Source organism: Hoplias malabaricus, chromosome 4, assembly GCF_029633855.1.
Source record: "Hoplias malabaricus isolate fHopMal1 chromosome 4, fHopMal1.hap1, whole genome shotgun sequence".
NCBI classification, from domain to species: domain Eukaryota; kingdom Metazoa; phylum Chordata; class Actinopteri; order Characiformes; family Erythrinidae; genus Hoplias; species Hoplias malabaricus.
Window position 1 is genome coordinate 54,754,497 of NC_089803.1, and position 27,186 is coordinate 54,781,682.

The 27,186-nt window shown below is 38.7% G+C and overlaps 1 protein-coding gene across 1 annotated transcript; it reads left to right on the forward strand.

Moving 5' to 3' along the window:
- cand1 (cullin-associated and neddylation-dissociated 1) lies at positions 1–26,529 on the forward strand. The gene is made up of 16 exons (XM_066668497.1): positions 1–393; positions 5,545–5,688; positions 7,210–7,364; positions 7,585–7,708; positions 9,137–9,393; positions 10,572–10,677; positions 15,486–15,631; positions 17,366–17,658; positions 17,947–18,088; positions 18,376–19,377; positions 21,730–22,221; positions 22,686–22,781; positions 22,881–23,050; positions 23,133–23,297; positions 23,778–23,885; positions 24,165–26,529. The coding sequence occupies exons 1-16, from the start codon at positions 326–328 to the stop codon at positions 24,387–24,389; spliced, it is 3,693 nt and encodes a 1,230-aa protein (XP_066524594.1). The 5' UTR covers positions 1–325; the 3' UTR covers positions 24,390–26,529.
- The last annotated feature ends 657 nt before the right edge of the window (positions 26,530–27,186 follow it).

The window sequence follows — 27,186 nt, forward strand, 5'->3', positions numbered from 1 at the left end:
ATCAGAGCCGAAGCCCTGCCCAGGGAGCTTTCTCTCAACTTTGCCCCTGTGCAAGAGTGTGGCTCGGCTCCTCCTCCTCCTCGCTCTGCAGAGAGAAGCAGCTCAAGCTCCATTCAAACATCCAGCTCAGGGGGATGAGAGTGTAACTCCTGGATCTGCTCCTCGGCCGCACAGTAAACATATACACACGCTCACAGCCCGCAGACCGCGGAGAACCGGCTCTACTCAACGGCGGAGACAAAGAGAGAGAGACAGTGAGAGTGGCGGGGAGAGACCCTTAGTGACTGCGGCGGCGATTACAGACAGACTCCCGAGGAGCGCGAACATGGCGAGCGCCTCGTACCACATCTCTAATCTCTTGGAGAAAATGACTTCCAGCGACAAGGATTTCAGGTCAGCCGTGGCTCCTGATGTCTCCATAACAATGTATTGTGGCCTCATATGTGATCGTGCGGATCGTTCAATGGGCTGGGGCTATTTTAAAGGTTTAAATCGCCCTCGTTAGCCGCTAGCGGCGGGCTCCTCCAGCTAGGCCTCAGATCGCTCCCTGTTTTGTTTAGCTAACGGCTAACAGTCTGTGCGCTGAGCTGACAGCTACACACCGTTGACACCTCCCGTCATGCCTTATTTTGTAAGAAATGTGCTTTAAGTTACTGTTTGGACTTATTTTTACCCCCCACCCACGGGCGTCTCTAATTCATTCACTTTTTATTAAGAAGCATCTTGTGAAGTTCAGACTGCTATTTCCCATTTGTAAAGTTCTGCAAACATGTCAAAAATTTAATAAGTCTACTTGGACACAAACAGGAGAGACCTGCATGATCAAAAATAAATAAAATAAAAAGTGTGTGTGTGTGTGTGTATGTGTATATATATATATATATATATGTGTGTATGTGTATATATATATATATATATATATGTATATATATATATGTGTGTGTGTGTATATGTATATATATACACAACGATAGTGGAAAATTAATTCGATTAAAAATGCCTGACATGTCTGAATGTAATGTTATTAAAATGAGCTTTAGCTATATATCTATCACAGCACGGTACTCTCGATCACTGTTTCCCAAAAAATTGATCTATAATCTAAAACCAGAATTCTTACCGTTCGGTACACAGTCATAAAAAATTTAAACTTATGTTTTGTTTTGTTTTTGTGAAAATAACACATCCTGACCAGGGAAAGAACATAGCCCCCTCCAGTCATTTATTAAGGCCCCAAATCTAATCTTTTTTGACCACAATTGAATATTAAATGTTACTGCCAAGAAAGTAAATTCCATAATGCCTTAAATTGATCTTAAATATAATGCTGCACTTCATTCAGTATGCATGGGTCTATAAATATGAGATTAGTCCCTGCCTCTATATCCACTCTTTCTAAAGACCTGCCCCACAACTTCACAGGATTGGTTCTTTAGGTTTATGATGTTAAAAACCTTTACTGTCTGAAGTTGCTTGTTTAAGTTTCTGGAATGCTTCATTTTCAAAGGAAGAAGTGCTCAGGCATAGTATTGCCAGCTTATTTTGTGCGTGATACGTCTTTTTAGATTACATATGGTTTTTAGATTTCAAAGAAGGGTATTTGTAAAGGCACAGTTAGCAATTTTATTCCAGTCTCTATCTAATACGTATGATCTATGAAATGTCAAGAACGCGAATAGAGTTATTTTAACAATGGCATCAACTTATCTATTTGGAAAAACCTCACTCTGCTCCAGAGTGTATGTGTTTACACAGGACACCTATTACTCAGTGTGTTCAGCTTAGAAAACATGACAGATTTCGGTTAGCGCACTGCAACTGTTTATACTATGGCTAAAATGTCAAACTGTGCAATAGCTGAGTAATAAGAAACGAGTGATGTTTTGAAATGCTTTTACAAGATTGAGAGAATTATTGCATGTGGAGGAAATGGAACTGGACAGTGCATTGATGACATTGCTTCTGGTCGTGTATGTAAGCAGAAACTTTATAAAGCATCGGACTGTCTGAATAGCCTTCTTTTATGTAATTAATTTTAAAAGGCATCTGTATGTCTTGTTTTTGGATCCATTATGAAAACTAGTCCTCACATAGAATCATTTAAACATTTCTTCTCTGGGTAGTGATATGTGCGTTAAAATAATAACAATAACAAATCAGATTCACATACTTTTGTGTATACTAACTGCACTAAAGTATTATTGAAAGATTGAGGGTTCTTATTATTATTTTTTTTAATTTGTTTATCTGTTCAGTTCATTCTGAGATAAACTGATCATACTGGAGTTAGAACATCAGCACCACCAGAGTGTTTTATGTCTGGCCTATACCAGATTGCTCATGGATACTGTACTGCACCGATGACAGTGCTGTTTACAGAAATGGTATATTATTCTGATCAGCATGTATATCATATTAATATATTTTAGAGTTATAGAACATTATTTATATTCTAAGTGTTAACATTTCCCCGCCTTGCTAACAATAACATCCCAATTACTACGTTGAACTGACTATGTGTAAATTGCAGACTGACTATGCTCTTTAATGGAATAAGATATTGGTTAGAGATCTTAAAGTAGCTATTTTATCTAAAATTTCCTCAGAGAGGCATGTAATCAAAAAACTTATTGCAATGATAGCATACTGTCCAACTCTAGCCATGAGAGCCATCTATTACAAAAACACCTGTAATTTTAAAGAGAAACACACTTAATGGTCAGTATTATTAGGTTTGCTTTTCTAGTAGTATTACTGAAAATGAATATCTGATCTTATTGCTTGGAATCTTATTTCTTATGGAATCTCTGATCTTATATCTTAACCAGGAATCTAAAAAAAGGAACAAATGTTAGTTAAGCTAGTTATCTACAGTAAGAAATAATTTTCCAAATGTTCCTGTGGAAATCCCGTGTTACCTTTTATTCTTAGACTACATGTTTCTTTTGGCAGCAGAAAATGATAATTTAACCATTAAAAAGATAAACTAATTACCTGGTTGAAGTTGTGTAGTTCGCTATGTTTATTGTCATATGCCGTTCCACCTTAAATGCTATAGCGGTTACGTTGAGGCTGCACATTTTAAGGTGGAACGTAAAAAAATCAATGAATATGCTGGTGAATAGTATGCTAACTTTCGACTTGTAGATACATTTAGGCTTGCCCCCCCTCAACTTGAGCGGTTAATCTTGCTTTTAAGGCTGTGTGTGGTGATATTAGCCTGTTTGCGACGACTAAACCAGCTGCCTGTTGATAATTAGCCATGCTAGCTGACGTTAGCCACTGAACAGTCTTCGGTGCGCTAACAGTTTAGCTCTTTTTCCAGCACGGAGACACTGAAGTATTTTCAGGTCTAAATTTATGCATTTTAGGCGTTTATAAACTGGAGCTTTCATTGTGGGATTAAGTATCTAAATATCCAAATAATGCTTGTTATGCCTCGTTAGGTACGGTTGCTTTTGGCCTGTAATAAAGTTGCTCGACATGAAGCTGTTAGCCGAGTAGTTGTAGCTCTCTCAAATTACGGACCTCTGTAATCCTACTACCTTCTACCTTTTACTTTAAAATCCACAACATATGCATGCAGTATATTGCAATTGCAGGTGGCAGGGGCTCAACAAGTTTGAGTCAAAAAGTTTGTAGACGCTTCTATTAACGAGTGATTTCCATTTTGTGCACTTGTGGCTGAAAAAGAATGTGTTCAGCGGTGTAAATTGAAAGTGTGTATTCTCCATAAGCGTAGACCAGTAGAATGGTGCTGCTGCACATGCTAAAAGTTAGCTATAGCAGTGTGAAACCCTTTAGTTTGGGACCGTGAAGCTCTTCTCTTGTGTGAGCTTCATCCAGTACCTTTGGGATGAGTTGGCCTGGCGTTTTTGAGGCTAGTAATTTTTATGAGGCTGTATGCAATCTAACCTTTTTATCAGTGTTTCAGTATCTAGTGCAACGAGTCAAGTCTCTTACTGCAGCAATGGGACAACACAATCCTTATTAGTGTACTTGATTGACATGTTTAAACTATCAAGTTGATCAGACCTTTTGCAGCATTTAAGGAAAAAAGTAATAAGGAAAATGAATGATTAAATATAATGAAATAGATAAAAGGTCTTATGTGAACCAGGTGAAATGTGAAGAGATGTGTGAAATGTGCCTGGTGCAAGCATAAAATAAACTAAACTATTATTATCAGTATGTTATATTATGATATGTACAGTTTGTCGAGATGCTTTTGCAGTTCAGTTTAAGACCGTATAATACAGTATGTTACAAAATGACATGAACATTTACTGTAAATGTATGTGCACTGGGTAAAATGCAAAAAATAAATAAATAAAAGTCTGCACAATAAATGCCTCATCAGAGTTTGAAGTATCAGTCAAACATAAACTGAAAGTGTATTTAAGCAAACACACATATATGTATGTGTGTGTAAAAATACCAAAAACATACTCTCAATTTATGTTCAGCATGTTGCTACTCATGCCACTTGACTGGTACAGCTAGTAGCTCTAGCCCCGCCCCACACAAGGCTGGTGGATGATCATCTCCTTGGGACATTTTACTTACTCAATTTTATACAGTGTCTGTTTCTTTGTGCTGTTATTTCTTTAGACTATGCTCTCCATGAATTATTCATTCTGCCTTCGTCTCTTGCTAGAATAAGAGATTCCTTGCCATCAAGCATATGCCAAAGCAGCTGCTGTTTGTCTGTATTCATCTGTGTGATATAGGGATGTCATGTCTTTTATGTTGAGTTTTTCTCCTCTATGTGTAAAATTCAAATATGGCAGTATAGATGTTCACATGCAAAGAGAAAATGGGCATCTGAAAGCTACTCCACTTTGGATTGGTCCCAACCTGGATTATGATGAGTCAAGCAAACCATGCCTTGCAAGATTAAAGGCAAACATGTTTCTGTCATACAATCTGCTCTACCATGCTGTGTGTGTAGGCATGGCATCTGTAGCAGATTACGCTTAGTTATGCCAGTGCTTCCCATTTTCCCTCTTGAGGTAAATGAGGGCATGCACGGTTAACCTTAACTCTCGCCCTGATACAGTGTCCTGAAAGGAGCCTACTGAGTTTTGACACATGACTTATTAATAAGTTATAAATGCAAATACGTTAGAGGTACATTTAGCAAGGGACTTGTTTTAAAACTGCTACAGATGGGATTCTAGAAGGAATTGTCAGAAAATCCAAATAAATGGGCTTGTAAAGATGTCGTTTTTCTGGCAACATTAAATAAAAAACAGATCTTTACCTCTGTGGTTTATGTCACTGGTAATATAAAGTACAGTTCATGAAATCATAACATTCAAAAAGCAAACATCTTGTTTTCCTCGGTCTTCCAAAATGTCAATAAGCAGAGACAAATGTTAAACAACCGTGCTAAATTTTGTGTCCCCTCCTCCCTTTGAGCAACATATCTCAGTGTGCTCAAAAGGCTTTGGCTCCGTGTTTCTTTTGCAAATCTATTGTGGAACAGAAGGTAAATACATTATTGTTGACATTGGCTTTAACTTTGATGTGCTGTTCTTGCAGGTTTATGGCCACCAATGACTTGATGTCAGAGCTGCAAAAAGATTCCATCAAGCTGGACGATGATAGTGAAAGGAAAGTTGTCAAGATGATCCTCAAACTTCTGGAAGACAAAAATGGTGAAGTTCAGAACCTAGCTGTTAAATGGTACGTATTTGATGTTTGTTTAATGTTTAAATTTGAGTCTCATGCTTAGTTTCTTAAAGGCCTTGTTTTTGACTTCTATTTTGAAAAATCTGATCAGAACTATGTGGTTTACAAGACACGTACCAATTTACAACCTGACATTTCTCTAATTCTTCAGTATCTCCTGTTAGTTACCACTTGATTGGGTTTCTTGATACAGTGTAGAGTTTACACACATGTACTACATCAGTCCCTTCTAAATAGTAATTAAAGCTCATCAAGGAATGATGGGGTCGCTGAGAAGGGCTTGACACTCCACAAACATTTTTTGCATGAGCTAATCACAGATATACACTCTATTCCAGATTTGACCAACTAGATTGCAGTGAAATGTTATTTTGAATGCTAAATTGATTATGCTTAGTGCTTCAGGGACCTGCATTAAACTACATGTTAATTAACTATTTACTGAATATAATTGCTGAGTCATCACACTTGGTGCAGCAATCTTTGTTTCTCATGAAACAGACACTGTACTCTAGTACAAGTTCATTTTTTTAAATACATGTTCGTTATGATGGAGGCTTTACATAACTCAATTGAACACACATTCTCCTGGTGTTCCCACAATTTTAATATATATTTACTGCTTGTGCATATTTGAACTTGGGAGTTTTGGATGTATTTGTTGTATTTGTTGTATTTGTTTAGCTTCTAGTCTCCTCTTTCCCAACAACAACTCAAATGCTGAATGGCGTTAATACTTTAATATGCAACTCACCCTCCTGTCATTGATTAAACTTTTGTAAGCTCCTCTCTGGTTATTAAAATTACATGTGTCATGAAAGTGGCTTAGATGTAACAGTAAACATTTGTCTTCATTAAGATCTTTGAATATATCCTAACTTTGAGCTCCAATTATTAATGCAGCTTGAAAGCCCCACCCTGCAGTTTGACAGGTTTAGTTTCTTGGGTTTATGACATAAACTTTTGCTGTCTGAAGTGGCCCATGTGAGCTTGTCATTAAATAAATAATAATAACATTTGCTTTGCTCCATTTAAAATTGTACTCTCACGTAAACACAAGTCCAGTACTGTAATTGGAGAGACTCATGAAAAGGCTAACGCGCGTTTATTTGTCATTGTACAACGTACCATGAAATGTGTCTTCCACATTTAACCCATCCGTGACACTGACTGCACGTGCATTCTCTCGCACACAATCAGATGCAGCACAAATCATCAGAATGACTCAGTTTTGTTCCATGTGTCCTGACATTGGCAGATCTCAGAAAAGTGACTGGGTTATTTTTTGTGGGATGGAAACTCCAGGTCCCCCCAACCCATATGTCCCATTTTTGTAAAAATATTTATTTATTTATATATTTTTTTATCACTAATGATCACTCATTTTGTCAAAATAATCAGTAGTTTGCTTAATAACTAGTATATTAACTGCCCTAGTTGTTTACAAACTAAATTGAGAAAGGTTCATATTATGGTATAGGCTGTTAGTAAGTTTTGTTGGTTTTCATTTTGCAGTTTGGGACCACTTGTCAGCAAAGTGAAGGAGTACCAGGTTGAAACAATTGTTGACACGTTGTGCACGAATATGCTGTCAGATAAAGAGCAGCTTCGAGACATTTCCAGCATTGGTTTGAAGACAGTAATTGGGGAGCTCCCGCCAGCATCCAGCGGTAACGTCCCTGACCTTTGTTTTCTTGTTTTATCCCCTTCACACCTTAGTGAAGATGCTGAATGCACGTTTTGACATCATAAGTGTGTCTTTCGCAGCCTTTCTGTTACAACTGTGTGTTATGTGTAAGCCAGGGTGTGCATATATAGCTTCTGATATTTGCACTTTTCCAGAACAAGAGGGAGTCTTGGCTGAAATGTGTGTTTGTGTCTTTCCCTCAGGCTCTGCCCTTGCTGCCAGTGTATGCAAAAAGATCACGGGCCGCCTCACAAGTGCTATTGCCAAGCAAGAGGATGTATCTGTACAGCTTGAAGCACTGGATATCATGGCTGACATGCTCTGCAGGTGTGTGCAAAACAGCAGTATGGTAGATGATATCTTTTTGATGGAAATAATATGCTTGATTTTTGTACAAATAGGCAGGGTAAAGATTTTTGTGAGCACATGTCAACATGGAATGTATGGGACTTTTTAAGGATTTCATCTCAGTTTGTTTATTAGCTTACTTGTTTGGCAGTTTGTTCTCTGTGTGTTGTAAGGTAGGAGAGGCCTGTTGGGGTTTACAGCAATATATTTTTTTGTATATATTAATGTAAGTGTCAAACTATATGACTTTTGTCACAACTGACTGGTCTCTTAAGATTCTGAAGAACAATGAATCTTAGAAGCTAAGCACTTTGTGAATGTTAATCTATTTTAAAAGATAGAAATTATATATTTTATCAAAGAGCAACAAATATATATATTTTTAGAGAGAAGGTAAGTTGTTTTACTACTTTGGCCTAAGCATTAGCTACTGGTGATAAAAGGTTTAGGGCAGTTGTAGTGTCAAACTCAAATAACTGGTGCAGTTGTTTAACCATCACAATGTATGAAACAAGCCATGGTTAAAATAATATACATACATAAACGATTACTTTAAATGAATATTGATTTATATAAAGTTGGATAGTTTACTGATGTATTAAATAATGGTTAATTAACATATTAAATAAAGTTGTTTAGAAGTTGGTTTGGCTTCAGCTACCGTAATTGACCTTAACTAGGCTTACTAGATATTGTCTTTTGTTACTAAAACATGTCCCTGAACATCAAATTTAATCAGAACACGTAGAGTAAAAACAAGTTGGTATCAGAATTGACACAGCCTGGTGGTGTGCATCCAGTGCTGAGCTACACACAGCATGAAGAGACTAATATATTATAATTTTATAATATAAACATTCATTTTTTTTCTTTCTGTGTGCTGTATTTTTTTTTTCCATGAGTAGTTTGCTTGTATATACAAGTTACGTATTGCATCGGTTTGTTAGCTGGTTGTGGAGTTGAAGGGACTTGCTGGCTCTGCTAATATTCATGGAACTGAGTAACCCACTCTGCTCGTTCTATAGTCTCTAAAACATGTGTTTATAAAATGTCAGACAGATATTACTTCCTGTTGTAGGGGGAAAATATTTTTTTTTAATGTTTGATGGTCTTGAAGAAATAACAGACTGATAATGGGGTCATTAACACCAGGCGTGTATGTATGTATATTTATTTATTTATTAACAATTTTGTTTTTGCTATGTTAAAATATATGCATCACTCCAACACACTATTATTATGTCAATAAGTGAAGGTTAGGTTAGGGTTACTTATGTAGTAAACATGCCCAGACAGCCTCAGGTATTTTTTAATGTCATCAGTATACTGCATCATCAGGTATCAAATTCTTTCTTCAACATTTGTTTTTTTTATTTTATTTTATTTATTTATTTTTTTTCCCCCCAGACAAGGAGGCCTGTTGGTGAACTTCCACCCCTCCATCCTGAGCTGTCTGCTCCCTCAGCTGACTAGCCCTAGACTGGCTGTAAGGAAGAGGACCATCATTGCTCTTGGTCACCTCGTCATGAGCTGTGGCAACCTTGTGTTTGTGGACCTCATTGAGCACTTACTGTCTGAGCTCTCTCGAAACGACTCTATGTCCACCACTCGCACTTACATCCAGTGCATTGCAGCAATCAGTCGACAGGCCGGCCACAGAATTGGTGAGAAAATTACAATATAATAATCCTTTCATTCCAGCTCCTCAATTTACACACAAAACCTGGCTAAAACTGAACCAGTCTTGGCTAACGTAATAACTGTAATGCAGTTCATTTATAACATTAAGAGCAAGCAGAGGTATTTTATCTGGGATAAAACCAAGCTCACTCAAAACAATGTGCTCGTTTCTATTTCTGTTTTGAAAATACTTTTTTTCTATTCCTCTATTCTTTTAAACATCAGTGACTACAGCTTCTTGTACAGAAGTCACAAACATGACTGATGAAAACCTGCTTATCAAAATGTGCTTTTGAGTTTCAAATTAGAGACTTGAGTCATTGCGTTTACAGAAACGTTTTTATGCCTACAGTGAGGCCACACATGATTTTTATTCTCTTTTCCCAGAATGATGTAGCGCATTCCATCAGAAGCGTGCTATTCTCCCATCAATTTTCATTGACTGACAGCAAGGTTTTTTTAAAACTTCTTATTTAAGGACCTCTTTTTTTCCCCCTTTTCTCAAGTCATTACTCATTTGTGCACCAGCAGATATATCTTTTATAGATTATTTCTCATTTTTTCATTAGATAGTAAAGTGTTCAGTGCAGAAGTTCACTCTCTTTGGAGTTTGACTGCGCAAATGACTTCCGTGTTGGGGCGAGTGTGTGTGTGACAGGTGATGTGGCGATCTGCAGCTGTGCTGTTATTACCTGTCACCTTGTCATTGGGCTGCGTCCTGCAGTCTTGCTGCAAAGCTGAGCCCTGAATGCTGCGAGTGAAATTAAGTGGAAAGTCATTTAGGTTAGCCTCGCTAGCGTGCATGTTCGCCCATCAACCAATTACCGCCTCTGTTTGATGAGACAAAGACAGCAGCGATTAAGATGTGCAAGATTACTCCTGTGAAGTGCACTCAAAGCCATTTTGAGTTATCATTGTCACTACTGGTTTTAATTAAGTTTTTCTTTTTTGGCCTAACATCGTTTAAAGATCCTTTATTTGGCCAGTTTGAAATAAGAAGACTTTATCAAACAGATTTTCCAAAGGGTTTTTTAAATTTTCTCTTGAATTCTTACTGCTTTTTGATGTTAAATTTAGCTTTCCATGTGTGGTATACATGAGGCAGCACACAGATTTGAGACTATTGACAAATGCTAACTGGCTGCTTCCTGTCCCCCCACAGGCGAGTACTTGGAGAAGATCATTCCATTGGTGGTGAAATTCTGCAATATTGATGATGATGAACTGAGGGAGTATTGTATACAAGCATTTGAGTCATTCGTCAGGAGGTTAGTATTATGAGTCATCATATTGATTTGATTGTTAGTATCACAATATTCCAACTGATACTACAGGAAAAAAAGCAAAAAACCCAAAACATCATCTTAATCCCATATGTATATCAGATTAAACATTCATTCATTCATTGTCTGTAACCACTAATCCAGTTCAGGGTTGCAGTGGGTCCAGAGCCTACCTGGAATCTTTGGGCACAAGGTGGGATCACACACTGGAAGTGGCGCCAGTCCTACACAGGGCGACACACACACACACACACACTTACTTTTGAGTCGCCAATCCACCTACCAACTTGTGTTTATAGACCGTGGGAGGAAACCGGAGCACCCGGAGTAAACCCAAGCAGGCATGGGGAGAACACACCAAACTCCTCACAGACAGTCACCCAGAGTGGGACTTGAACCCACAATCCCAGGTCCCCGGTGTAGTGTGACTGTGACACTTCCTGCTGCACCACTGTGCATGGATTAAACATAGAACATACAAATATTTTAAGTGTTGTAAGGATTAAATATTTATTTAAAGTCTATCTATTACTGCATACATATTAACTAAAATATAATCAGCCCTAAAATTAGATAAAGATAACCAGCTTTAACCAATGAGACAAAAATTCTATAGTACCATATAATTATTGAGGATATGCTCCATTGTTATACAAACTCCATGTGTCCATGTGTAAATAAAAGCAAAGTGCATATCATTTAAGCTAATTGCTGTAGATTTGAAAGTGAAATTGTTTATGTGTTTTTGCTCATTATAAGATTTCAGCTACTCAACAGCTTGGGGTCATTGTTGTAGTGGATTTCATTTCATAATGCACCAAATGTTTGTTAATATATAGCAGGTTTGGATTAGTTTAGCACCTGGACTTTTTACTAAGGAGCCATCCTGCTGAAATCACTGCAGATTGTTGATTGGCCTTGTCGTACTAATTCAAAGTTCAGCATGAACGGCATTAACCTTTGCATATGTAGGCTAATGCCTGTACCATCATGGATGCTGGCTTTTGAATTGTACACTTATAACAAGTCCCTCTATACTTTAGCCAGGAAGATGTGGCATCCATAATTTCAAAAAAAAAAATTCAAAATTCAATTTGTCATACCACAGGACACCTTCAGTATGCCTCTGTCCATCTCAAATGAGCTTGGGCCTGGGAGAAGGTGATAGTGGATTCTGGATTCTGTTAATATTTGGTTTCTTCTTTGCACTTTTGAATTTGCATTTGTGGCTGTGTTCACACAGAGAAATGTGTTTTTTTTTTTTTTTTTTTTAATTCAGTGTCCCCTTAGGGCTCGAAGAGCACAAAGTGCTGATATTGTTTTTGGGGCTTGTCCTTTGCATATTGAGATTTCTCTTTTTTGTCTTTTAATGATGTAATAATGTAGTGTAAATGATTACGTTTCTAAATTCAGTAATATTTTGATTCAAGGTACATTTCTTTAATTGTTTCACAATTAGCCTCTGCAGTCTTTCTTAGAGTGGTGAACTCCTCTCCATCATTACTTCTGAAAGACTCTGAGATACTCTTTTTAAACTGAGTCATGTTACTAACCTGATGTTTTTTTTTTTAAACTTTGCAAGTCGTTTATTGCTCTGCGAGGCACTTTATTAGAAAATATCACAGGCATCGATTTTAAATGGTGTGTTCTCCCAGTGTCGGAATGGGTTTCCTCGAGGAACTCCAGTTTCCTCCCATGGTCCTCCCATTGATAGGTGAATTGACTACTCAAAAGTGTCCATAGGTGTATGTGTGAATGTGTGTCGCCCTGTGCAGGACTGGTTTCCCCTCCAGGGTGTGTTCCTGTCTTGCGCCCAATGAATCTGGGTAGGCTCCAGACCCACAGTGAACCTGAACTGGATAAGCAGTTACAGACAATGAATGAATGAAATTCAAATGGGTTTTTAATTTACATTTTTCACAGCATTCCAACATTTTTGGAAGTGGGTTTATATATAAAATGTGTGGTGTTATAAATGTAATAATGTGTGTGTGAATATATATGTGTGTGTGTGTGCAAAATGTAAAATTATGTGAACCTTTTATTTTTCAGTAATTGGTAGAAACCCCATTAACTGCACCTTTAGTATTTCCTGTAACTGTATCAGTCTTGCACACCAGCTTGGAAATATTGGAGCCCATTACTCAGACTCTGGGATGTTAGTGGGCTTCCTCATATGAACTGCTTGCTTCAGGTCATTCCAGTACATTTTTCTTGGATTAAAGTCTGACTTTTGGCTAGGCCAATAAAAAACTGTAACTTTGGTTTTCTTTAACCGTTATTTGGTAGCATGATTATTGTGCTGCATGGACAATTTTCATTTGAGATTTAGTTCACAGAGAGATGTTCAGATATTTCCTTTAGAGTCTACTGTGCTGGCCCAGATGGAGGACATGGGCTCAAACCATCATACTACTGCCACATTTCACAGAATAGATAAGGTTCTTATCACTTCTGTTAGGGAGGAAGAAGGAAGGAGGAAAAAAATGTGTGTGTATGTGTCTATGTGCAAGAGTGAAGAAAATGATAAAGATTTAAACTTTCAAGCAGGCTTTACATATTACAAACTTTCATGCAAACTTTATCAAGTACAACACCAATTCCAATGAAGTTGGGATGTTGTGTAAAACATAAATAAATACAGAATATGATGATTTGCAAATCCTTTTCAACCTATATTCAATTGAATACACTACAAAGACAAGATATTTAATATGTTCAAACATATAAACTTTATTGTTTTTTTTTTTTTTTTTTGTTTTGCTTTTTTGCCAATATTCACTGAATTTGAATTTGAGGCCTGCAACGTTCCAAAAGAATTGGGACAGGGGCGACAAAAGACTGGGAAAGTTGAGGACTGCTAAATGGAAAAAAAAGAAAACCTGTTTGGAACCTTCCACAGGTGAACAGGCTAATTGGAAACAGGTGAGTGTCATGATTGGGTATAAAGGAAGCATCCCCTTATGTGAACAACTGCTTGAGCGAATTGTCCAACAGTTTAAGACCAACAATTTTCAATGTACAATTGCAAGGAATTTCATCATCTACAGTCCATAATATCATCAAAAGATTCAGAGAATCTGGAGAAATCTCTGCTAGTAAGCAGCAAGGCTGAAAGCCAACATTGAATGCCTGTGACCTTTGATCCCTTAGGCATTGCATTAAAAACCGACATCATTCTGTAACGGATATTACTACATGGGCTCAGGAACACTTCAGAAAACCATTGTCAGTGAACAGTTTGTCACTCCATGTACAATTGCAAGTTAAAACTCCAGCATGCAAAGCGAAAGCCATATATCAAAAATACCCAGAAACGCAGCTGGCTTCTCTGGGCCCGAGCTCATCTGAAATGGACTGACACCACGGAAATTTTCTTGTGGTCTAACGAGTCCACATTTCAAATTGGTTTTGGAAATCATGGACATCGTGTTCTCTGGATTGTTATCAGCACAATGTTCAAAAGCCAGCATCTGTATGGGGGAGTGTGTGACCATGGCGTGGGTAAATTGCACATCTGTGAAGGCACCATTAATGCTGAAAGGTACATACAGGTTTTGGAGCAACATATGCTACCATCTAAGCAACGTCTTTTTCAGGGATGTCCCTGCTTATTTCAGCAAGACAATGTATTGTGTATTGTGAATGTATTGTGAAGCGCAAAATACGACAACGGAAACCCTGGATTTTTGAATTGTACGTCAAGTAAGAATGGGAAAGAATTCCACCTACAAAGCTTCAACAATTAGTGTCCTCAGTTCCCAAACACTTATTGAGTGTTGTTAAAAGGAAAGGTGATGTAACACAGTGGTAAACATGCCCCTGTCCCAACTCTTTTGGAACGTGTTTCAGGCCTCATATTCAAAATGGGTGAATATTTGCAAAAAACAATAAAGTTTATCTGTTTGAACATTAAATATCTTGTCTTTGTAGTGTATTCAATTGAATATAGGTTGAAAAGGATTTGCAAATCATCACATTCTGGTTTTATTTATTTTTTACACAATGTCCCAACTTCATTGGAATTGGGGTTGTATGTTGGGGGTTCAAAGCCTGTGCATGTTTTTTTTGTCCAAGTTGGCTTTTTAAAATCTGACTTCAATTTCAGAATATTGTTTAAATTCATAACAAGTGTTAGCCGTAATGTTTGTTATTGTGACTTTATTTCTCATGTAACACAGGGCTCATTGAAATGTTCCCCATAAGTAGAGTGAGAAAGGAGGAGAGAATTTTACTCGACAAGTTCAGTCATGCCATATGTAGTGTATGGGATAGTCTACATTCTGCTCTCAGCACGAGAACACACCAGCTGGGAGAATCAGCTATGCTGAGTGATGCATATTTCAGTGAACCGAACCTCAGGAATGTCCCTGAATGTTTAGTAGTCACCTTGAGAACCATCACTTAGGAATTGCTTGGACTTATTCACTTTTATTGCTAGACTTTGTGACTTTCAGTGAGCAAAATGTGCTTGCGGCCCACTTCTTTTCTCTTTAGAATGTTTGGAGCTTTTATTATATGGACTTATTATTTTTTGTAGATTTAATCAAATTTGATATTTTTGTTGCTGCAGCACACACAGCAGGCCAGAGGGACAACATGTGGAGGCTTTTGCCATTTGAAGATTATCTGCTTTTGTTTGTCTAAGATAAGCTTGCTGGGAATAAAGCTGACTGGAGGACAAAGAAGAAAACCGCTTGTGGCAACCCCGCCACTTATAAACATGAAAATGCTCCAGAATTCCATCTGGTAGTATAATGCACATACATTTAAATATGTATGTTTGTTTGCAGGTGTCCAAAAGAAGTATATCCACACGTCCCCACGATAATCAACATCTGCCTCAAGTACTTGACCTATGACCCCAACTACAACTATGATGATGAGGATGAAGACGAAAATGCCATGGACGCTGACGGTGTGGATGAAGACTACCAAGGTATGGTGAAGACTCTGTTTTTACTTCCCTGGATATAGAAGGCCCTATGAAGTAGAGATGCACTGATTAATTTCCTCCCCACTTTTTCATCAATATCTCTAATAGAATTCAGGTTACTGGCTATTCAGAACCATTGTGGTTTATTTTATTTATTTATTTAAGTTTAATTAAATATCTCTGTTGATCATTACACTGTGTTTGTATGTTTTAACTTTTCTCTTTCAGAATATCATGAAAATTTTGAAACGTGAATCTCATATATTTTAAAACAAATCATGGGCAGAGTATACTGTTACACACTAAACCATTCTGATTCAAAGTATAATGTTAGTAGTATCCAGCATGATTTGCTGTGCCTAATGATCACTTTTATAGAAGTTGATTGATTATAGTGCAATCTGTTGCGAGGTAGGGAGGGTGTTTGGTTGGAGGCATGGACCCTGACCCAGGCTGTCAGTAGCACCTTGTTATAAGAATGAATGAAGAGCCTGCATATGGCCTGGTCTGGTGACTTTAGAATGCCTAAGTTTTCACAGGCTATATTATTGGCTAAGAGGTTGCTGTTTTTTATAGAGGCACATCAGTCCATACCAAATAGGGTAGAATTAAAGTGAGGTGCCATGGCAGTGTTGTCTGCTCCTGCAGTGATGGATAAAGGTGATTATTGAGATTCAAGTGGGCTCTGAGTGGCCACGCTTGTCCCCCCCACCCGCTTATGTGCACAAGAAGGGAATGTAGTGTCTCTCACTCACTCTGGTTGTTTATAGCACTGAAAAGCATGCTTGTTCTCAGTGAAAACTGCAGATGATTATAAACAAAAGGGTCTTCTAATTGCTAGAAGAAGAAAGTAACTGCTTTGTGTGTCAAGCATATATCATTGAAAAGTGACACATAAGGGGTTCCTATACCATTCAATATTGGAGGAAACCGGAGCACCCGGAGGAAACACACACGTACACGGGGAGAACACACCAACCAGACAGTCACCCGGAGCGGGACTCGAACCCACAACCTCCAGGTCCCTGGAGCTGTGTGACTGTGACACTACCTGCTGCGCCTTTAATTATAATTAAAGTATAATTATACTTTTTAATTATATTCTGATTTTTATGAGTACTTGTATACTGCGTTTCAATCCGATAAACCTAGAATAGTTGAAGAGACTGAGGAAAAATAAAAACCTTATTTATTTATTTATATATTTATTTATTTATTTATTTTTTGTCCCTCTCCTCCTCCCCTCTTTCCTTGTTCAAATGTTTACTTAAAATATTTCTCAGCTTAGTCACATTTAGGCCTTCCTACTCTTCATAATACTCATAGTATAAAAAAAATGCCTCTCTTAAACTGTTTGTCTTTCTTCAATAACTTATTATTCTTACCTATTCTATAAACAGGTATTCTTACCTATTTTGTGTTTCCATGTTTCATTTACCATTCTGGCTCTTTGGTTGCTTGTAAACATCCCCTGTGGCTTGTGGAGACTGGCAGCAATCTAGGACATGTTGTCTCTCTCTAAGTTCCTTCTATCTGCATATTTGGTGTTGCTGATGTAGAGAATAAAGGGACAATATTTTCAGAAAAATAAAAAAGAATTAAAACAAATTATGCAGGTCGTGTGTATGTGTGTGGATATTTATATATAAGATTGCTGTTTTCTGTCAAATTGCAATATGTTCAATAATAAATGGGTGTTTATCTATCCCTGAATCTACTTTGTGTTAATTTTTGCAGGAAGTGACGATGAGTACAGTGACGATGATGACATGAGCTGGAAGGTGCGAAGAGCAGCAGCCAAGTGTCTTGATGCTGTAGTGAGCACCCGGCATGAGATGCTGCCTGAGTTCTACCGTACAGTTTCTCCAGCACTCATAGCGCGATTTAAAGAACGTGAGGAGAACGTGAAGGCTGACGTGTTCCATGCCTACCTGTCCCTCCTCAAGCAGACGCGGCCAGCTCAGAGCTGGCTCTGTGACCCTGATGCAATGGAGCAAGGAGAAACTCCACTGACAATGCTTCAGAGCCAGGTAGAACAACATTCACCTTTAAATATACAGAGTTGTATGCAAACCTTGGTTACAGACATTTTAAAAGGCACACCCCTCTGTGCATTGCAATGCACAATTGCAAAATCATATCTGGCCAGAGGTGTTGCAAATTTTGCATGCTTCAATGTCTATTCAAGTTTGCTGTTTAAATGGAAAAAGTGCTGACACAAACATGTACACTTCTGTTGTTCTTGCTCATATGTGCATATCTATACATTTTAAATGTTTTGGCAGGAAGTGAAAATTGTTTGTTTTTTTTCTGTGCAGGTGCCTATGATAGTGAAAGCTTTGCATAAACAGATGAAGGAGAAGAGTGTGAAGACCAGGCAGTGCTGCTTCAACATGCTGACAGAACTAGTGAACGTGTTGCCTGGGGCCCTGACTCAGCACATCCCTGTGCTCGTCCCAGGTATGTGCCCGAGGCACACCAACCCTTTACATTTTGCAGCAGTGAGAGGCTTTTCTATGTGCAGACATGTCATTCATCTAGAATGGATGACTTCCATTATGCAGAAGAACTTTTTGTCAGTTGTATCATCAGCTCTTAGACAATCGCTCAAGGGGGGAACTTGGAAAAACTTGCTTTTTGAAAAATGCAAATGTTCTTCAATGAAAAGCATCAGAGTACACGGTTTTGCTGAGATTTTTCTTTCTGTGCAATCCAATATACCTTTGTTCTCCACTTTCTTTTTCTAGGTATCATATTTTCACTAAATGATAAATCTAGCTCCTCCAACCTGAAGATCGATGCCCTGTCCTGTTTGTATGTGATCTTGTGTAACCATCAGCCTCAAGTCTTCCACCCCCACGTCCAGGCCTTAGTGCCCCCTGTAGTGGCCTGTGTGGGTGATCCCTTCTACAAGATCACCTCTGAAGCCCTGTTGGTCACTCAGCAGCTGGTGAGGGTCATCCGGCCCCTGGACCAGACGGATGCCTTTGATGCCTCACCCTACATCAGTGACCTGTTCTCCTGCACCATCAAGCGCTTGAAAGCAGCTGATATTGACCAAGAAGTCAAAGAGCGTGCCATTTCCTGCATGGGCCAGATCATCTGCAACCTTGGGGACAGCTTGGGTGCTGACCTTCCAGGCACTCTGCACATTTTCCTGGAGCGACTGAAGAACGAGATCACCCGGTTGACCACAGTGAAAGCGCTGACACTCATTGCAGGATCGCCGCTGAAAATTGACCTGCGGCCCATTCTGGGCGAAGCCGTGCCCATCTTAGCCTCCTTCTTGCGCAAGAATCAGCGAGCACTAAAGCTGAGCACACTGGCAGCACTGGATATTCTTGTAAAGAACTACAGTGATAGTGTGACCTCAGCTATGATTGACGCAGTGCTGGCAGAACTGCCACCTCTCATCAGTGAGAGTGACATGCATGTCTCACAAATGGCCATCAGCTTCCTGACCACGCTGGCTCGCGTGCATCCGGACTCACTCTCAAAGATCAGTGGCTCCATTCTGGCAGAGCTCATTGCCCTGGTTCGCTCGCCACTGCTCCAGGGCGGTGCCCTTAGTGCTATGCTAGAGTTCTTCCAGGCCTTGGTGACCACTGGTACAGCCGGCTTAGGCTACATGGACCTTCTGCGGATGCTCACCAGCCCGGTGTATTCACAGAGCGCTGCCCTCACCCACAAGCAGTCCTACTACTCCATCGCCAAATGTGTGGCTGCTCTCACCCGGGCATGCCCCAAAGGTAACAGAAAACATCAAGTATGTTAGAGTGATAGAGTAAATTAGAAAATGTCATAGTAAGTACACAGGCAGGATACAAGCAAACACAGTAGATGCAGTAAATGGATATAATATTTCAACAACCAAGAAATATGTATGCTAACAAACTGTTTTTGTTTGTGTGCTATGTTAAAACATCTCTATACACTGTCTCACCATTTTTCATTTTGTAAACAAGTAACAAGCAAGACCAGCAAAAGAGTACTCCTCACTTTAAACAAGGCTATGAAAAATTGAAAGAAATGATTCGATGAAGTTTATGCTTTTGCTTAAAGCCTTAGATGCCCTAAAAGACTTGTAAAGTCAGACAGATTATAAACAGACTGGGTATCTAGCACTACACAACTATTTTTGCGGAGACTGGAAAAATCATCAGGCTTGTCATTGTCAGGCACACACTACGTGACTGGGGACAATACACTACACAACACCAAACTCTTGAGCTAAATATATGACTCTCATTTCCTAGAAGACAGTGCTAAACATGTACATGCAACTTGTTGAGGTTATTGTTTGCACTGCTAATTGTAAAGGTCCACAATGGAGAGAAAAAATAAGTTATAATTTCCTTAAGTTGTGGATGGGGAAAACATGGTCAGCACAGTTTTTACACACTGCAGATGAATACAATACAACATACTTGAGGCTACGTTCCACCTTTATAAGGTTCAGAAACATTAGCGGTAGCAATAGTGAGCTCTACAGTGCAGCGTCATTTAAAGTGGAACGAAACATTTTACAAGATTTTAAATTATAGCTGTAGCAGCATGTTCTTTGGCCTACTGTGTTGTTTCTCTTACTCGTAATACAGGATATTTGTGGACATGCATATTTCACTAATTTTGGTTTTAACGGTTAATCAGATCTCCTGTAGAGCTTTACTGCATGTGCCTGTGTTTACTTTGTGTTCTGTTCTTATAGACTGTTTACAGGGCTTGTTCAGCCTTGAGTTGGTGAAGAGTTTACACTACGCAATTATGTCCAAAGTCAGGTTGAAAAATCAAACTTATCTGATATGCTACAATTGGTCTGAAATACCAGCGTCTGAGCCCCCTGCACACTACATGAATATCACTCTGCCTGACAACTGCAACTTCACCAGAGTCTACAGCAGGGTTCCCAGATAGGCGACCCGCAAGAGTTAAACCTTTCGCCCACCACCAACACAACCACATTTTTGCACATGAAATTCCTAATTCCTAATTCTTATGTAAAACTGCAGAGACAAAATGCATGAGGGTTTACAGCGCTGAGTGCTGGCCTCACACTCAGCCACACCCATTTCACCAGGCTAAAGCTGTTTCTCATTATTCATTCTTGTGTGTTCTTACGTTCTCCAACCACAACGCTATGGCTTTTCCCCGCCACGGAGACGGTGACTCATCAAGTACGTTGGTCGTTCCAATTACAGAACGACCACAGCGTCCTCACCTCCTCAGAACTTGGTACTCGTGAGTCGAATTCGCCAAGTTTGTATAACCAAGTACAGCAGTTCGAGTACTGAGAAACAGCCTAAGTGAAATGCAAAAAACCAGTGTGAAAAAGAAAAAAGCAAACCAATCAATGAGCACAGCCCAAACTCTGGTCTCTTATTTCAACCCGCCGCTGTCACTTCTCTCATTGAATTGTGAGTAAAATCAAATTACTGTAGGTAGTTAGGCCTATCTATTTACCTAGACTTAATTATAATCATCGTAATAATAATATGATTACTTTAATAAAATCTCTTGGCCTGTACTGTATGAAATAGTATGAGAATGACACACTGGCCCTTGAGTTTGCAATGTCGGTTGGATGTGGCCTTTGAGGAAAAGTACTTAAGGGCCCTTGGTCTACAGATTAGAGCCAACTAGTACACACTCGGGCCGACTAGAAATTGGGGTTAACATCTGGTCATGTAGTTGAACCCCAGCTTAATCTGTTTGTCTCATGTGACATTACTTTGTGAAGTGCAGAGCAGTATAGACTACACATTAACAACACAGTTTTTTTTCAGTTTTGCTGGATTAACACAAAAGAAACATTTCTTGTTAAAGCAGAGTAAAAAAAAAATAACGTCCTGTCTCTTATCCACAGACATGGTAAGACCCTGGAAGTACATGTGATCATTGTTTTAAAAAAACAAATAACAAAGACAATTTTATTTTGAATTTATAGCAGATGTTAATTAATATGCAGGTACATATTCTGTTTTGGTTTTGTCTAAATTGATTGCATGATTTCCAGAGGCTTTTGGACAGATCAATCAATTGTCATATTAATTTAATGTTAAGCATATGTGCATTAACTTTATTTTTGTCTTCTTAATCCAAAGAGGGTCCTGCTGTGGTGGGCCAGTTTATACAGGATGTGAAGAACTCTCGCTCTACTGACTCCATACGTCTGTTAGCCCTTCTTTCTCTGGGCGAGGTGGGCCATCACGTGGACCTGAGCAGCCAGCCTGAGCTCAAAACGGTCATCTTAGATGCCTTTTCCTCAGCCAGTGAGGAGGTGAAGTCTGCTGCCTCATATGCCCTGGGCAGCATCAGTGTGGGTAATCTACCCGAGTACCTGCCTTTCGTACTGCAGGAGATTTCAGGTCAGCCTAAGCGGCAGTACCTGCTGCTGCACTCACTCAAGGAAATCATCAGCTCGGCATCAGTTGCCGGTCTAAAGCCCTATGTGGAGAACGTGTGGGCTCTGCTACTCAAGCACTGCGAGTGTACAGAGGAGGGCACACGCAATGTAGTAGCTGAATGCCTGGGAAAACTCACCCTGATAGACCCAGAGACGCTACTGCCCAGGCTAAAGGGCTATCTGTTATCAGGTGAGAATCAAACCGTTTCCCGTGTAACCCTCATTTTTGTTAGGCATAGGTATTTTGAACCGTCTTTGATGTTTGATTTGCAGTAAAGAAAGTATTCCCTTACAAGAAAAGTTTGAAGATTTTTAGGTGTGAATATCTAAAAGAACGTGGAAGGTCTAACATTTGATAATAATACTAATTGTAAGTGATATCTACATCATTTGAACACAGTAGCTGTCCTTCACGTTGACTTTGATCAAAAGTCAAAAAGGCTTTTTCCTGGTCCTATTAAGTAACTATGTTGGATATACACATTTTTCTGTAGACATTGATAATATTCATATATACAAGTAACGACACACATTCCAAATTGTACTAACAGTAGTAATAATAAAACGATAAATGACTTTAAATCTTGATTTCTGCTCTCGTTTGAGTCTGTGTGCTTTTATATTTTCCTTTACTGAATCTCTTTCTACTCTCAGGGTCTTCTTACGCCAGAAGCTCAGTAGTTACTGCAGTAAAGTTTACAATTTCAGACCACCCACAGACAATTGATCCCCTACTGAAAAACTGCATAGGTAAGTGGTTTTTCGAAAGGAAAATTTGCTTTCAGACTTCTTTTCTCCAATCTGTACGTTTGAATGTCAGTTATACATATGATTTTGCTTTCTTCCAAGGTGATTTCTTAAAAACATTGGAAGACCCAGACCTTAATGTTCGACGAGTTGCCCTTGTTACATTCAACTCTGCAGCCCATAATAAGCCCTCACTTATTCGAGACCTCTTGGACACTGTTCTCCCTCACTTATACAATGAGACCAAAGTGCGCAAAGAGCTGATTAGAGAGGTAAGTTTACAAGCCTTTTATTCATTTGTCTACAATGCTGCTCTTTTGAAACCTATTAAGATTTTTTTGTGGCCTTCTTTAGGTTGAAATGGGTCCATTCAAACACACAGTGGACGATGGGCTGGACATTCGGAAGGCAGCATTTGAGTGCATGTACACCCTTCTTGACAGCTGCCTCGATAGACTTGATATCTTTGAGTTTCTTAACCATGTTGAAGACGGACTTAAAGATCATTATGACATCAAGGTAGGCAATCATTTTACGCTGCTTGAAATCCATTGTTACTGTTTGAAATGGCACTGATTTACAGAGGACAGTGTAGTAAAAAGCCAAAATGGTAATTTATAGACATTCTTGCCAAAGAAAATAATCTATTTTTTAAAAGCAGAAATAAATTAAACTCAGAAACAGATGTTGAGAATTCATGTTAAAGCTTAAGATTTGTTTTAATATTTCTTTATTGACTGCTACTCAAAGTTGAGTCTTATTATTAGTATTGAAAGAAAGAATGTGGCTTCTTTATATTTCATGAGTTGGTGCTACTTTATCATTCTTTTGACCTGGTTAATGGAAAAGCTGAAAGATTGTACAGGTTAAATAGAACAGATGGACGAATCAAAGCTGCTGCCAAATAATGCTTTGCAGCCAGAAGTTGTATGTAGGTAATCACCCATTAAGGTGAAATTATTTTAATTTGGGTTTTTTCCTTCCATGTCCTCTTTTTAGATGCTGACATTCCTGATGCTAGCTAGGTTGTCCACTCTATGTCCTAGTGCTGTTCTGCAGAGGCTGGACAGACTGGTAGAGCCTCTCAGAGCTACATGCACCACAAAGGTGAGCAAAACCTTCTATACCTGGCAGAAATCAGTAATTATTTAGAAAAAAAAATGAATTGCTTTCTTCTAATCTGTCGACTCTTTGTAAATACAGACAAGTAATGCATTATATATTTTTCAAATTAGATAATAGGCCAGATTTCTTTTTCACATCTTCTGTTTTTTTGAGACTTAATTCCTTAAAGGAAGTTTAGATGATGGACAACCGCAGTGACACGGCAAGTATTTTTGCAAACACTGCTAATACCCTTCCTCCATTTTGCTTGTTCTTATTCAGGTAAAGGCAAACTCTGTAAAGCAGGAGTTTGAGAAGCAGGACGAGCTGAAGCGATCAGCCATGAGAGCGGTGGTGGCTCTGCTGACCATACCTGAAGCAGAGAAGAGCCCCCTGATGAGTGAGTTTCAGTCCCAGATCAGCTCCAACCCAGAGTTGGCTGCCATCTTTGACAGCATTCAGAGGGATTCCTCATCAGCCAACATGGAGTCCATGGACACCAGTTAAACTGCGCTACCATCAACACCATCACTTACAACAGAAAGCTGCAAGAATACCAATTCTGGGGGACCCTTTTATTGTTCCATGCATTGCACTGAATTAACTATTATAGGAGAGGAAAAAACGAAGAAAAGCTTAAAACGAAAAGGTTTAAAAAAATATTTTAAAAATGTAAAAAAAAAAAAAAAAGAAAAGAAAAAGATAAAATGGAAGCCGTACAAGACGTACATTCTCTTAAGCTCAGAGCTTATCACCACGTTCCGGTTTCAATTTTTTGTTATTTTTTTTGTTTTATTATTATTTTTTTTAATCCCCCACCTTTCCCCCTCAATAGAGAAGAAGTTGCGTTGTTTGTTGCATTTGTCTTTGTAGCCCCCTCCCACACCTCAACCACCAACATTTATTTTTTTTGTTTGTGTTTTGTGTGTGTTTTTTTTTTTTTTTTTTCTTTTGTTTTGTTCCAGTTTGATAATTCCAGAGGATTCACAGGAACTTCCACACAGACTTTTGACCATTGCTGATTTGAGGGACTCAAACTGATGGTATAGAAATGGAATGCGCAAGCTTCTTTTTGTGTTACCAATGGAGAAGATTCGTTGTCTACATTCAGGACTGCAGGCTCATATTAGATTGACCATGATAAGCACTAGCATTCAGTCAGTCCAGATGATTTAAAGACCATCATTTTTGTTTTTCTATGTTAACATATTTCTTACCAGACCAGATTTAATGGCGGTTTTTTTTTATTTTTATTTTTTTATTGTAAGATCTGAATGTCAGCACCTGACTCATCACCTTTGTCTGAATTGCTGGTCGGCTAAGTGATTTAACTGTTAGAAATATTCTATTAAATAAGCAAGGCGTGGAGGTTATTCTCAGAGATGAGACCTGGCTTGTTTACCCCTTCCATGACCTTAAGAGGCAGTTGAACATTCCACGCATCTGCAGATTTACATGGTGTAAACAGCATGTATTAGACATCCAGTGACTTAAAATACACTGTGTGTGTGGATAAGATTTTCTTTGTTTTCTTTTTTTTTTAAACTAATGACAGTTTTGTTTGGCTCAAACATATAGACGTGAAACCTGAAATCAACATTGTTATGAAAAATTGCTCTGTATGGACATGAGTTCCACACATGTGAATAAAAACAATACGAGTGGAGAATGTTCTCTGATCACATGCAGGTTTGTATCATAGTATTTCCTTCTTTGCTCTCAAGTCTGCCACCTTGATTTGACAGATTGCCCTTTTCATATATACATATAGGCCTAATGGGCATGCATTCCTTTGTGCTCAGTTTGTCACAATATACTTCACTAAAGGTTTATAGGTACCGGTGCTTGGATTCGTTCTTAAGTTTAAAACATGGTCTAGTAGGATTGTAAGTATAGCACTTGAATGCGCTGCGTGTAATGGTAAGGAATGTTTTTCATTGAGAAATGCCCAATAAAAAAGGTCCATTTGTTTGCATTCTATTCCAGTGTAGATTCTGCCACAGTCCTTTTGTGCCCCTAATAAGTTCTACTAGTGAGCACGTTGGTCAACATTCTATGTATGTTTGCATTATATGCAACTTACCGCTGTAGCAGTAAGATTTTGGTATCAAGAAAACTCTGGTATCTCATAGGCTTTCTATGTGGAGAGGTGTGATTTCTTCGCAGCAGAGTTCTTCACAGCAGAGTGGCGCCTTTGAGGCATGGCATGAATTCACTGAAATGTCCGCAACATTACCTGCTCTTTTCACATACAGGCTTTCTCTGACGTTACCTGGACTTTGTAATAGGGGGCTGGCGGGATAAATCCGGGTAATGTTCTGTACAAATGATTCAGATATTTGTATGCACACACACACACACACACACACACACTTTGTCTGGGGAATGTCTGGGTTACCATGCATGTCTTAAAATAGCTCTATTTAACCTGTTATGTGGAAAAGAAATGTTGATAATGTTGATCAAAAATGTCTGATTCCTTTTCGTTTCACTACTGTAATAGCCACTTAAGGCCATCCGTTTACTGAAGTATGTCCTTTCCTCTATTTGTATTGTTCCAGTAATTGTACATCCAGCTTTAGAGCTTCTTAGCACTTCAGATAGCATGTGTAATAAACGTTTACATCTTTTCAGTATTACAACAAATGAATGACAGCAGAACTTAATACAAATTCCCAGTAGAGCATTATATTATCATACTCCAAAATAAAGATGTCAGAAAGAGTTTCAGTGTTATACCATAAAAGTACAGTGTTTGGTTTCCGGAAGAACCTCTTTTTGGCTTTTTCTTTCAAAGAACAGTTTTCTAAATGAGACAAGGGGCAATAACCTTGTGAAAAATGGAATAACCTTTTTTTGATAATGAACCTTTCTGATACACATGATCAGGTATCGCGCTTTCTCAGAAGCCTCTTTCTTAAACTGGAACAGAATTACTTACCTGTAACTATTCCCATACCCTCAGATTTCTTCTGAATCAAACTCTTGTGACGTCTCAGTCAGTCATTAGCTGGCTACTGATTACCTACCAGGATAAAGCATGCTAACTGAAGCATAAATGTGAACTGTGTGTGCACGCACAGGAGAAAGAAGGGACAGAGTAATTATTGTTGGAAATGGAATGTGTGTAATTGTAGTTGAGTGTTTGGGAGAACGCAGCAGGAGGCCCATCAGCCTACTTTGTCATCTGGTCTGCAGATTAAAGCACTACCTGCCCTCTCTCTCTACTGCCTGGCTGTCTCTGCCAGTAGTTAATATTTCACCTCCAAACAGGATTTGGGCTGATTAAGGGTTAAGCATACAC

What these genes read in the sequence shown, in the direction of transcription:
- cand1 (XM_066668497.1), top strand. Translation starts at nt 326, where the DNA reads ATGGCGAGCGCCTCGTACCACATCTCTAATCTCTTGGAGAAAATGACT. An exon ending in TCCAGCGACAAGGATTTCAG is followed by an intron (nt 394 to 5,544) that starts GTCAGCCGTGGC and finishes CTGTTCTTGCAG; the next exon opens with GTTTATGGCCACCAATGACT. An exon ending in TGACAATGCTTCAGAGCCAG is followed by an intron (nt 17,659 to 17,946) that starts GTAGAACAACAT and finishes TTTTCTGTGCAG; the next exon opens with GTGCCTATGATAGTGAAAGC.